This window comes from Scophthalmus maximus, chromosome 12 (genome assembly GCF_022379125.1).
Source record: "Scophthalmus maximus strain ysfricsl-2021 chromosome 12, ASM2237912v1, whole genome shotgun sequence".
NCBI lineage: Eukaryota > Metazoa > Chordata > Actinopteri > Pleuronectiformes > Scophthalmidae > Scophthalmus > Scophthalmus maximus.
In genome coordinates this window covers 8,641,097-8,655,413 of record NC_061526.1, presented here as the reverse complement: position 1 = coordinate 8,655,413, position 14,317 = coordinate 8,641,097, and the positions used below count along the sequence as shown (strand labels likewise).

General features: G+C 44.9%; 1 protein-coding gene across 4 annotated transcripts in view; it reads right to left on the bottom strand.

The window, feature by feature from the left end:
* Nucleotides 1-14,317, bottom strand: part of LOC118284068 (dachshund homolog 2) — a 63,543-nt gene that overhangs the window by 22,703 nt on the left and 26,523 nt on the right. For all 4 annotated transcript variants that reach the window (XM_035606679.2, XM_035606689.2, XM_035606698.2 and 1 more), the window contains exon 2: nt 3,116-3,231. In XM_035606679.2, coding sequence (XP_035462572.2) covers nt 3,116-3,231 — 116 coding nt within the window. The remainder of the gene's footprint in view (nt 1-3,115; nt 3,232-14,317) is intronic.

Genomic DNA, 14,317 nt, shown 5'->3' with positions numbered 1-14,317 from the left:
GTGTGTGTGTGTGTGTGTGTGTGTGTGTGTGTGTGTGTGTGTGTGTGTGTGTGTGTGTGTGTGTGTCAGAAGACAAGGCAAACCATTGAGCTGTTTTTGAAGTGAATTAACAAGTCAAATGAGTGCCGCAGCACCCTGCATAGGTTACACCACACACACACACACACTGACACACACACACACTCTGACAGACACACACACACACGATCCCACGCTTATCATCACGGCTCCTTTGTTAAGGAAGATGAGGCCAATTAAACTGATATCACTCTTGTTGTCGTTCAAGCCTCCTCCCCTCGCTCGTCCTCTCCTCCTTCCCTTCATCTCTTCTTCTTCTCGTCTTCCTCTCCCCATCATCATCTTCATCTCTTCCACTCTCAACTTCTTCCGTCTTTTATTTTTCCACATCACGCCCCTGTTGCCGTTTCCTCTTCTCACCTCTCTACTGCTCCACCGTTTTACCTTCTTACACTTTCTTTGTCCCTCCATCTTTTTTTTCTAAATAGGCAGATGGAAGGAAAGTAAGAGATAAAGTGGGGAGGAGGAAGAATAGAGGAAGACAGGAAGTGAGGAGACGAGTAAAAAGAAATGTGGGAGAGAAACGGGAGGAGACGAGAAAGGAGGTAAGAGAGGAAAAACTGAGGGAAGGATCAGAGGAAGGAAGCAGGGGAAGAAAGTGATGTGGGGAGGAAAAGGAAACAAGGAGGCGAGGAAGCGAGAGAACAGTGGAGAGGTGAGTCAAGGAAAGAAATTAAAGAGGGAGACAGGAGAGGCAAAGAAGGAAGGAGGGGTGGAGGTGGAGAAGTGGGAATGGCTGAAGGGAGGAAGGATAAGGAGGAAATACAGGACAGGAAGATGGGCATAGAGAAGGAATTCCCTCCATCACTTTTTCCTTTTTTATTCTCTTTTCTTTCTCTCTTTCCTTTTTCACTCCCTTTCTCTCTCTCCGTTTCTTCTCATCTGTCATCTTTTCTCTTCTTCATCCCTCCTCCTTCTCTCTCGCTCTCGCTCCGTGTTTTCATACGGCGTGATAAATGTCCATCTGCGATTGGCCGATGCCCCCCATCGTCGTGGCGCCCGCGAGGTCATAAACAACAGCTCGTCTCCCCCGGCAACGTGGCGTCTCCATGGACGCGGGGCCGCTAAGGCGACCGACACCGCGTGTGTGCAACATCCGAAGACTGCCAAGTGTGTGTGTGTGTGTGTGTGTGTGTGTGTGTGTGTGTGTGTGTGTGTGTGTGTGTGTGTGTGTGTGTGTGTGTGTGTGTGTGTGTGTGTGTGTGTGTGTGTGTGTGTGTGTTAGAGAGAGCTAATGGGCGATCATAAGTGAGCAAATGTTTTCTCAGGGTTCCACTAATGTTCAACAAACACACACACATTTCTGTGCACACACACCTGACGTGTGTGTGTGTGTGTGTGTGTGTGTGTGTGTGTGTGTGTGTGTGTGTGTGTGTGTGTGTGTGTGTGTGTGTGTGTGTGTGTGTGTGTGTGTGTCATTAGTATGCCACAGTGAGCTGTGTCCATATGTCACTAAACATAACCATGTTTTATTTATCCTGAAGAGAGAAGGAGGCAAACATTCAGTGTCAAGGGTGCGGAGCGAGGAAGGAAGGAAGGAAGGGAGGGAGGAGAGGAGTGGGAAGGATGGAGGAGAGGTGAGAAATGATAGAAGGAGGGATGAAGAAGGAGAGTAGGAAATGAAAGAGGAGACAAAGTTCAGAGAGGGAACAAGATGGCACGAGAGGTTTGCGATGAAAGGAAGGAAAGGAGGAGAGGAGGAGGAGGAGAGGGAGAGCAAGATGAAGGGAGGATGAGATGCTAGGAATCAAAGACTCTCCGACTGGGGGGGAGAGAGGAGGAAGGAAGGAAAAAGTTTAGAATGGAAGAGAAGGAGGGAGAGAACAGGGAAGGGTGGGAGGAGGAGAGAGGGATAGAGGACGTTAGGGGGTGAAAGGAGGACGGATCAGAGCAGAAAGAATCACAGGATGAGGAGATGAAGAAAAGAGGGATGAGGAAAGGAAGGAGGCAGGAGAGGTGAGGGAAGGAAGGAAGGGAAAGAGAAGGAGGCAAGGACGGAAGGAGGCAAATGAGGGAGACAGGAAAGGAGGGGAGGAAGATGAGTTGAGGATGAAGGAAGAACGAAGAGGGAAAGGAGAGAAAAGAAAGGAAGGACGGAGAGGAGTCGAGGACGAGAGAACACGAGGAGGGAGAGGAAGGAGACGCGGGAGAGAAAGAGGAGAAGAAAAGGGAGAGGAGGAGGAAGACGGAGGGAGGGATGGACAGATGGAGGAGTGGGACCCCAGAGACGTGTCATTCATCACACCACCATGCAGCCTGCACTCGTTCACCCTCCCTCTCTCTCGTTCTCTCTCTCTTCTCCTTCTTTCCTAAAAAGACGTGTTTCCTTTCTTTCCATCCACCTTTTCATTTGTTTCTGTTTTTATTTTCATCCCTCCATCTCAGTTTCCCCTCTCTTCTAATTCTCTCTCCCTCCTCCATCCCTCTCTTCTTTCTCCTTGGCACTGGTTTGTAGGTTTCATCATCTCCTCTGGCGACGTCCCTCCTGTCGTCTCTCTCTCTCTCCGTCGTTCACTCTGTCGCTCTTCTTTCGCTCTCTCTCCGTTTTTCAATGTCTGTTTTGCACAGAACCAAATGAAAATCTCTTTTTTCCTCGCAGATGGATGGAGAAGGGGTGAGAACGAAGGGGATGGAAGAGGGAAAGAGAGGGAGAGAGAGACAGTTGGCAAGAAGAAGGGATGGACTGAGTGAGGAGAAAGGAGGAGGACGGCGGAAAGTAAAGAGAGGGAAGGATGCAAGAGAATGGGAGGTGACGTAAATGAAAGAGAGGTGAGAAGAAGAAGAAAGGATGCAGAAACAGGAGGTGGAAAAGAGGAGGGATGAAGATGACAAAGGAAAAGAATAAACTGCCACTTTTTCCTAGTGGCCAAACGTGGAACTGCAGCAGCACAATCTTAAACGATAAAAGACTCGACGGCGACGACACTCGTCTGTTTTCTCAGAAAACTTCATCGCGTCTGGTCGAAGACGACGCCTTCGCCTCCGCAGAGAGAGGGGGAAGAGGAGTGGAGGAAGGAGAGAGGGATGAGAGTCTTACCGGTGTGGGACAGCAGGTTGGGGGACAGCAGGCCGGGGAGGCCCGGGTGCAGCAGCCTGGGGCTTTCCTGGAGCCCGGCACCAGGGCAACGCTTCGGAGGACGGCCCGGACGAGAGCTGGAGGGGGAGGAGGCGAGAGAGAGAGATGATTCACTCTGACACAGAAACAGATTCAGAAAAACAAAAAGCGTCCGGATCATGTTCAGATCTTTTCTGTCGCTCTCAGACGATTTGATACGAATCCATCAATCAATCACGACCATAAAAAAACTAAAACTCAAGACGCGTGAAGACGAAACACTGAGACTGAAACATTCTTCAGATCAGATCGGAGGAGATTTGATGTTTAACTGTGACGTTTTCAATCTCCAGCAGAATCATCGATACAGAGGAAAATATTATTTTATCTTTTTTTTGTATTTTCATTTTCAATGTGAACTAATTTGTTAATATGAACAGATATTAGAGGATAAGGAGTGAAAGTATAACTGCTCACCCAAATGAAAATACTTAATGTCTAACAAATTAACAATTTAGGTTTCACGGCAAAATTTAGAAATGTAATTGTGGGAAATGACGTTTTCAAGAAGTTATTAAAGAGAACAAACAGGGAAACATGTTTTAACAATCAACACAAATACTTCCTTTCCTCCAAAAAGACTTTTATTGTGAAGAAGCTTCAGACAGGAAGTGAATAACTCTTCTTATTTGAAATATAAAATGAGGGACAAACGGACGCTGATGTAAAACAACATCGCTAACAAACTGAGCACGAGAAAAACATGTTGTAAGTGAGCCTGGACACACACACACACACACACATGTATTATGCATGTGCACGCAGGCATAAATAAACACTCTCCAACACAAGAACACAGTAACTGCACATGTGCAACAAAACAGAAAGGAAGGCGAGCGCACACACACACACACACCTCCCGAGTATGTGTGTGTGTGTGTGTGTGTGTGTGTGTGTGTGTGTGTGTGTGTGTGTGTGTGTGTGTGCATGCAGGCCAACTCTCTGCAGGGAGGCTCAGTAACAGATGGTCGTCCAAAGTCATTTACACCTAGAGAGAGGGAGGAGGGGGCGAAAAACTCAAACCTGTACGACACAGAGTCGCCGCATCAGAGCAGAATATAGAATATGATAGAGTAGAATGTGAAATATGAAGGAATCGTGTAATTACAACCAGTAAATAAACTGACGTTTCTAAAACGTGCGGCTTCAATTTCTCTCTTTTTTTTCCTGCACAAGCCGACACGCTACCTGAGGTCGTTGTACTGTAGTCAACCTCAGTCCTCGTCTTCTGAAAGTCAGACTATTATCAATAATTATAACTGTTATTATAAATCATAATAATTCGTGCGAGTAGCCGAGCTTCTGTGTCGAAGCTGAGCATCCTGACACGAATTTCAACTGATGTTTTCACGCGTGTCCGTTCTGTTGGTTCGTTCAAATCGACGCAGGATTACGCAACGGTGAAGCATCTCACGCTGGTGAAGATCTGTGTGAAGACATAATGGAACTCTGGAAGAGTCCAGACATTTCCTGAACTTTTCCAGAGTTCTGTATGTGAGACCGTAACTGGACATTTCCTCTCTGGAACTTTTCCACTGGAACATTTTTCTGGAGTTTGTGACTTAGAAACAGCTGTTTCTCAGGAAAGGATGTCTGAAATATCCATGTTGAGATCGATGAGTTTGTACATTTTGCTGCAGATTATCAGAAAATCTCCTTTTTCTTCATTTGGCCTCAACGGATTTATGAGCCTTTCTAGTTCCTTGTGTTGTTTAACTGTTGTTGTGTGTGTGTGTGTGTGTGTGTGTGTGTGTGTGTGTGTGTGTGTGTGTGTGTGTGTGTGTGTGTGTGTGTGTGTGTGTGTGTGTCACATCCCACAGGGAGTGGTAAGGCGAGGATGAAAGACAGAAAAGAGAAAGTGTGTTAAAAAGAAGATGTAGAGCGAAAACGTCTGAAATGTTTTGGGGTGTGATTCTGTACGTGAGAAAAATACACCCGCACACACACACACACACACACACACACTCACACTCACACACCCGCACACACACACACACACACACACACACACACACAGAGGCAGAGGAGCATGAAGAAATGAAAACATGAACCTTCACTTTTCCGCTGAACTCTGCTTCACCTCTCCTTCCATCACACACACACACACACACACTCACACACACCTACCTATACAATAAACACACTGTTCTCTCTCTCTCTCTTCATTACACACACACACAGGTGTTTGCATTCAAAACCTAAAGTCTTTCCATCAACAAACCCTCGCTACCTTTCATCTCCCACATACATAGATCACAATGGATAAATGTTACAGTACCAGGTGTGTGTGTGTGTGTGTGTGTGTGTTCATCTGCACCCCTCCATGTGTAAGCAGCGTTACAGTGTGTGTGTGTGTGTCCATGTGAGTCCATGCCGTGTGTGTGTGCAAAGGACACATGATATCGCCTTCTCATTAGCCTTACAGTTCTTTGTTCAGAGTAATGACTGCAGTGTGTGTGTGTGTGTGTCCCGTAGGTTTGCCATATGTTGGGCATTAATCCTAGTCAACGGTCCACTCTCTTTACTGCACCGAGCACAGGAACAAAGAGCAGGTCACACACACACACACACACACACAGAGTCCGCTGACCTACATTCACTTGTTCACCTTTGACCTCGACAACATTCAGACCCTTAAATAGAAGCTAAATCCATTTGTCGTCCTCGTTTCTTCACCTGAACGCGTCGCGGCCGCAGAGGTCACGTGTTGACCTTGGACGGGCTTGATTGACAGCTGAGACCGGAAGGGGGGCGGGGCCTCGATGCCACGAGTCCACTACGGCACCGGGGCAAGATGGCGGCATCCGCAATCCGAGATATTTGAGCGGGAAGGAGAATCCCCAGCGGAGACGACTGCTCCGGTTTGTTTAATTATAATAATAATAATGTCTCATAATTAATAAAGGAAATTATTTATTGGTCTTAATTAAGTCGAGACACGGAGCGGCTGGAAACATTTCATACTGCTGATGTCGTTTTTCCTTTTTGAAAATATAATGAAAAGCTGCAAATGGAAAACATGAAGTTGACACGCTCACACACACTCACACACACACACACACACACACACACACACACACACACACACACACTAACGCGCGTGATGAACCGACGAGCCACCTTGAAGTAAGTCTTCCCACTTTGACACACGCACTCTCGCCCTTCGTCCCCAATGGCCGTTTCCATGGCGACGGAGCCGTGATCAATACTCCGTCATTGGCTCTGATGGCCGGTCAGGGTCGGACGGACACACACACACACACACACACACACACAGGCATGGCGGTGAATAAGCACGAACTTGTGAACGCGTTTGACAGATTGATTTAGCTCCGAACGTGCACGGGTCTTAACGCACACACACACACACACTCACTCACACACACACGCTCTGTAGTTTATCAAGGCCTGTGGGTCAATACGGGGGTCAAACCCTCTTTGGCTAAAATCTTTCATCTTCCTCTTTTATCTCTGCGTCACTTCACTGATCCGTTTCTCCTCTTTGTCTTTTCTCCTGGTTACTCTTCCTCCTCTCTTCTTCCTCTCCTCCTCTATTCTCTTCTTCCTTCTTCCTTCCTATCCTCCGTCCATCTCGGGATTCCTGATTGTCTGTTGTTGGTTTGGTTTTATCGTATTTGTTTTTCCTTCTCTCTTTTATATTTCATATATTCCAGGACCTGCTATTGTATGAAGCAGGATTCATTCACTGTCACTCTTGTGTAAAATTTTTACTTTGACCAGTAACTTGACTGTTTCGCAGAATTTTTCCTTTTCCTTTTTTTTCCTCTAAAGCTTGTTTTTTGTTGGCATATATATATATATATATATATATATATATATATATATATATATATATATATATATATATATATTGGATTGTTTCACTTTTAATCTGTTGTGAATGTTTTTTCCAAATGTTTGTTCAACAGTTCCTTCCCTTCTGTTGAATTATCATTTGAATTATAAGAAAGATGTTTTCAATCTTTGCAGCTTTTTATTCTTTTTGAACTAAAGGAACAAGACGCTTTGTCGTCATTAACTTTCATGTTTCTATAATTAGTATTTTTTTCTATATTAAAAACGCATCACGTGACGAGCTGCGTGACTAAGCGTCTTGTCGGATGACATCATCACGCTGCCTCGGCTCCATTCAGACCAACTTTTAATCAAAGTTATGTATTATCTCGATTCTTCCTCCTTCCTTCCACTTTATTCAATTCAAGTCGTATTTCCACTCGAGTTATTTCTTTAAAGAATATTTTCATAAACACACTCCTTTACTTTCTGCTCCGGCGCCGCTTTTTAAATCTATCGCTCCATTAATCTTCCCATCATCCCTCCATCTCGTTTGTCTTCCTCCAGCCTCCACGTCCTCCTCCCGTCCGCAGGTCAAATGATGATGTCACGCAAAAAAAGAAAAGAAAAGAAAAAAAACCCTCCCTATTGATTTCTCAACGTTTTCTTCTCCTCTTCTCTCTCTCTCGTTTCCGGCGGAGGACAGAGAGAGAGAGACTCCACCTCCACCTCGCTCTGTCTGTTTTCTGTCTCCTCTCATCTCTCGCCCATCATAAATCGTGTCAGACACGAACAGTCCTCTCTCTCTCTCTCTGTGTGTGTGTGTCTTTACTCTTTGTTTGTAGCAGAACAATCTATTCTTTTTAAAGAGACACCAGAGAAATGGGATATGTGTCTGTCCACACACACACACACACACACACACACGGGCGTCATAATCACGGACGCTCATGGAAACACGGAGCAAACGGGAAAAGAGAGTGAGACGGATAGATGGAGAGAGAGAGAGAGAGAGAGATTGATGTTTACTCCTCCGGGCTTCCGTCTCTTTGATTGGACAGATGAATGACTTCATTGTGAGTGTGTGTGTGTGAGTGAGTGTGTGTGTGTGTGTGTGTGTGTGTGTGTGTGTGTGTGTGTGTGTGTGTGTGTGTGTGTGTGTGTGTGCGTGCGTGCCGTGAGATGAAATGGGGAAGTAAAGAAAGGAGAGAGGGCGAGAGAGAGACAGATGCAGAGTGAAGGAGCCAATAATAAGTATTGATCCATAAGAGAAGTAGAGCGAAAATAATAAGGGAGGGAAAAAAAGAATCACCTTAAAACACGGAGCGGAGGGAAAACAGGAAAACGTCATCGATTGACTGACGACACTTTTTTTTTCTTTCATCCCTCTCTCTCTCTTGTCTCTGTCCACTCGTCCTTTCATCCATCCATCACACACACATTCATCCCTTCATCTGTCCGTTCACTCATCTCTTTATTCTTCCATCCCTCCATCAGCTGTGTGTGAATCCTTCCACGTCTTCCTCGTCTGTTCATCCGTTCATCCCATCAATGAATCTATTTATCCACATTTCATCCCTCCATCTCTTCATCCCTGTCTCTCACTCTCTCTCCAGAGGAACAGGTGTGCACCAGGACAAGAGACAAAAACACTCCTGCATTTTTAACTAGTACCCATTAAATATTAAACACCACACACACACACACACACACTCACACACACACACACAATCGCTGACGAGACAAGTTATACAGGTCGATGGACTAACGTGTGTCTGCATGTCTGCGCGAGTGTGTGTGAGTGTGTGTGATGGCTTTAAGCGTCATTACCTTACTTCCTAGGCATGTGGGCAAACACACACACACACACTATCTCACGTGCACACACACACACACACACACACACACAGATAATTCATACAGGCGAACAAGATTCTCTCATATGTTTGCATTTAAGAGGTAAAACTATAACAGACTCCATGTTTTCTCTCTCTCCCTCCGTCTGTCCCCCTCCCCCCCTCTCTCTCCCTCCCTCCCTCTCTCTCTCTCTCCATCTCTTTGAAGTGCCCCATAACAAACTATAACAACAGGAAGTTTTCAATGCGCCACATTGAGAAGGAATGTCACATATGGTCGGAAGGAGGGAGGGAGGGAGGAACCAACAGGGGGAGGGGTTCGATAGAAAGATAGTTATGTTAAGATATAGATAGAAAGATAATGTAGAGAGAGGGATAGATATGTAGATAGATAGATGTAGATATATATGTAAAGAGAGTAATACATAGATAATGTAGAGAGATAATATACATTGATAATGTAGAGATATATAGTTGGATAATGTAAATAGATGGCTGTAGATATATAGATAATTTACACAGATGGATGTAGATAGATAATGTACAAAGAGAGATAATGTACAGACAGGGATTATGTAGATATAGGTAGAGAGAGGCAATGTATAAAGATAGAGATAATGTAGAGATAATGTAGATAGAGAGATAATGTAGATAGTTAGATAGATGTAGTTAGATAGGTAGATAACGTAGATAGAGAGATAATGTAGATAGAGAGATAATGTAGATAGTTAGATAGGTGTAGTTAGATAGGTAGATAACGTAGATAGAGAGATAATGTAGATAGTTAGATAGGTGTAGTTAGATAGGTAGATAACGTAGATAGAGAGATAATGTAGATAGATATATCGATAGATAGATGTGAAAAATGGTCAACTGGACAAAGAAGGACGACAAATCGCGATCATGCGTAGCGATCGTCATTTTCAGGCGCGTGCGTTGCGGCGGCGGCGGCCATGTTTGATTTGACGCGACGCGGCCGAGAACCACATCAGAGATTTTTGGCCTTTTGCTCCGAGGAGGACACACATGACACATGGACGGAGAGAGAGAGAGAAGGAGGGATGAGAGTAATGAGGAAAGACGTGTGACACATGAGTGAAGAAGGGAGGAGGAGGAGGAGAAGTGAAGGAGTGTGGGAGGTGAGGAAAACAAAAAGGAGACGTGCCCCTCACCTTCCTCGATCAATTTCACCCTCCTTCATTCCCTCCATCTTTTCTCAACTGTAGTTCATTTTCTGCCCCTCCGACTCCTCATCCCTCACCTCCTTCCATCCCCCTCTCTCTCCCTCTTCTTCTACCTGTCCTTACCACCCTCCCTCGTTCTATCAATCTCTCCCTCCCCCTCTCCTCTCTCTCTCTCTCTCTCTCTCTCTCTGCAGTTAAGTCAGTGTAATGTAAATGATGTGCCATCGATCGCCCCTGACAGTGCAAGGACGCTCACCTCTTCTCCTCCTCCTCCTCCTCCTCTTCTTCCTCCTCATCGTCCTGTCATCTCTCTCTCTTTTCACACACACACACACACACACTCTCGTTCACCCTCTCTCTCTCTTTTCACACCCCTCCATCACTCTCTCACTCCTCCATCTAACATCTTTTATCTCTTTTTCTCCCCTCTCTCTCTCTCGCTCTCTCTCTCTCTCTCACAGACACTTTCAGTCTATGTCTCTCTCCCTTGCTCGCCCGCTGCCTCCCACGCCTGTCATCTTTCATCTCTCCCCCTCTCTCTCTCTCTCGCTCTCTCTCTCTTTCACCGGCCATCATTTATGTCTCTCTCTCTCGTCCTCCTCCATTGTTCTTTCACAGCATCTGCTCCCTCTCTCTCTCTCTCTCCCTCTCTACCTCTACCATCTTTTATCTCCGTCTCTTTTCATTCCTCCTCCCGTCTCTCCGTGTCTCTCTCTCCCTCCCTCCCTCTGCCGTCCATCTTCATGCTGCCGGCCTCCAACCGAAGGTTCGCGTCACCTCTCACACTGACTCACACTCGGTCTGATAACAGGAACGTGGCGCTAGGTCTGAAGTATTTGTACCTAACTCGAGTATTTCCACTTTGTGCATTTATTTATTTGACAGCTGTAGAAGATTATTTTGTAGATTTAGGGACAAACAAACATTTACGGCTAAAGAAGAGGAAGTGGAGACGCGGCGTCCATCTTTATCTTCAGCCTGATGAAATAAATACTTTTAATATTTTATATGGAGCTATTTCTAGATTTAAATATTATAGACTCAATATATTATTATGTCCAAATAATCTAATCAAATCAAAATAAACAAAAATTAAACAATTAAAGAAAAGTCTTGTTGTGATTGACAGACGGTGAAAAACCAAGAGATTTTGATTTCACTGTCGCTGTTTGACATCTTTACTTTGAACTATTTGAAATAATTTAATAATCAATCGATCAATCAATATTTCCGTTGTTATTAATAAACTGACACATGCTGTAAGTGAGGAAAACAAACTTCCTCTTCCACCTCGTCGTCCTCTGTCGTCTCTCTCCGTCTCCTCCTTCCTCTCTCCTCCTTCCTCTCTCCTCATCCCAACAGAGGACACAGACAATCCAATAAACGCCCTGGCTCTCAACAGCTGGAGTGTGTGTGTGTGTGTGTGTGTGTGTGTGTCAGCACAGTCAGCAGAAAACGAGGATGACACCCTCAGCGCCGGACAGGAATGTCACAGAAAAAAAGACATGAAGAAATAAAGAAAGAGAGAGAGAGAGACAAAGGAGGAAAGAGAGAGAGAGAGAAGACAGATGGGAGAGAGCGAGTGAAGAAGGACAAGAGGAAAGAGAGAGAGAGGGAGGAAGAAAACTCCGGGGACTTAGAATGACACATGCAGTATTACCCACCATCCCCATACATCACACACACACACACACACAGATACACACACACACACACAGATACACAAGGACACGAAAAGACAAACCCTCGCACTTTCTCTCTCTCTCTCTCTCCATCCTTTAACCAAAAAACAAAATTCAACTTTTGGAGAAACGACCGCGTCCTGACCTCCGTAGAATTTAGTTTGTTTTATTTTGGTAAACACTGTGATTCTGGAACAAAAGGAGAAACGTGGCGATGTCTTTGCTCGTGGCTGCAGAACGGCGACACTGTACGAAGACGTTCTCCAGACACGAACTCCGCAAAATGTTGAGTTAGCCTGGGATGAAGAAGTTAGCCTGCGATGAAGAAGTTAGCCTCCGATAAAGAAGTTAGCCTCCGATAAAGAAGTTAGCCTCCGATAAAGAAGTTAGCCTGGGATGAAGAAGTTAGCCTCCGATAAAGAAGTTAGCATCCGATAAAGAAGTTAGCCTGGGATGAAGAAGTTAGCCTCCGATAAAGAAGTTAGCCTCCGATAAAGAAGTTAGCCTCTGATAAAGAAGTTAGCCTCCGATAAAGAAGTTAGCCTCTGATAAAGAAGTTAGCCAGGGATAAAGAAGTTAGCCTCCGATAAAGAAGTTAGCCAGGGATAAAGAAGTTAGCCTCCGATAAAGAAGTTAGCCTGGGATGAAGAAGTTAGCCTCCGATAAAGAAGTTAGCATCCGATAAAGAAGTTAGCCTGGGATGAAGAAGTTAGCCTGGGATGAAGAAGTTAGCCTCCGATAAAGAAGTTAGCCTCCGGTAAAGAAGTTAGCCTCTGATAAAGAAGTTAGCCAGGGATAAAGAAGTTAGCCTCTGATAAAGAAGTTAGCCAGGGATAAAGAAGTTAGCCTCCGATAAAGAAGTTAGGCAGGGATAAAGAAGTTAGCCTCCGATAAAGAAGTTAGCCTCTGATAAAGAAGTTAGCCAGGGATAAAGAAGTTAGCCTCCGATAAAGAAGTTAGCCTCCGATAAAGAAGTTAGCCAGGGATAAAGAAGTTAGCCTCCGATAAAGAAGTTAGCCTGGGATAGCCTGAGAAGTTAGCCTCCGATAAAGAAGTTAGCCTCTGATAAAGAAGTTAGGCAGGGATAAAGAAGTTAGCCTCCGATAAAGAAGTTAGCCTGGGATGAAGAAGTTAGCCTCCGATAAAGAAGTTAGCATCCGATAAAGAAGTTAGCCTCCGATAAAGAAGTTAGCCTCTGATAAAGAAGTTAGGCAGGGATAAAGAAGTTAGCCTCCGATAAAGAAGTTAGCCTCTGATAAAGAAGTTAGCCAGGGATAAAGAAGTTAGCCTCCGATAAAGAAGTTAGCCTCCGATAAAGAAGTTAGCCAGGGATAAAGAAGTTAGCCTCCGATAAAGAAGTTAGCCTCCGATAAAGAAGTTAGCCTGGGATAAAGAAGTTAGCCTGGGATAAAGAAGTTAGCCTCCGATAAAGAAGTTAGCCTGGGATAAATTAGTTAGCCTCCGATAAAGAAGTTAGCCTCCAACAGAACAGATTGAACAGATTCCCAGTAAACTCGGTGAGGGACGTGACATGGGCCAAGAATGAATCCATAAAGTTTTGTTAAAGGGGCGGATCCAGCGAAAATGTCGTCGAACCCCTGACGATTTCTGAATCGGTCCTTAGCGCCACCGCCTCCAGCAGAAACACCTGAAATCGGTGGAAAGTACATTTCTTGGTACATTGGAGCGTCCGGCCAACACCTTGCCCCAGTAAACACGGGATGACCTCATCATATTTCCTTTTTTCTAACCTTCTCCTGCAAATGTCAGACGGTGGTGTCTCCTCACCACCGGGGGGCGCTGATGTACGTGTTTTTGTTGCTGAGGCTGAGTTTGACTGTTTTTCTATCAATTTCCAGCGTGAAGCATTTAGTGCAAAACAAAACACAGTCGACACGTAAACTGGAGGGTTTCTTTATCAAACTCAACCGCACATGGTCTCAATCCAACACAAGACCCACGAGCACACACACACACACACCGACGATCACTACAAACACAGAGGAGAGTCCTCGTACCACACACACACACACACACACACCGAGTGAGAAGCTAAGCCTGGATCCTACAATAAGTCCAGTTTTATGACTAGTGTATAACACCAACAGCTGAATCAATATTAGTTTACACTGGGTCACAGTGGACACACACACACACACACACTCGGATACTAGTCCCGCTTCAACACATACACACTTCTTTCCTTTCATAAACACACAATCTCCCAGAATTTATTATTATTATTGAAGATTTACACACAAACACACAGATAAGTTTTTATTCTATTACACCCTCGTGGTAGGTCGAGTTGGCCATGTAAGGCAACACACACACACAGAGTTAGCCATTACTGAAGTGATAACAGTAATGTAATAAAAGCACACACGCACCGAGCTGGTTATTATAAAAAATGATAAACATTCAAAGCGTTGTAAAGTTTTACAGCGATGAACTAACATATCAACTTTATTAGCGGCGGACTGTCGTCGTTCTCAGGACCGCCGCTCGGTTTTTAACGTCGCCATTTAAACGTTTTAATCCCCCCCCCCGTTTTTATAACAGCTGATGTGGAGTCAGAAACATTAAAGAGCTTTATTGTGACAAAGT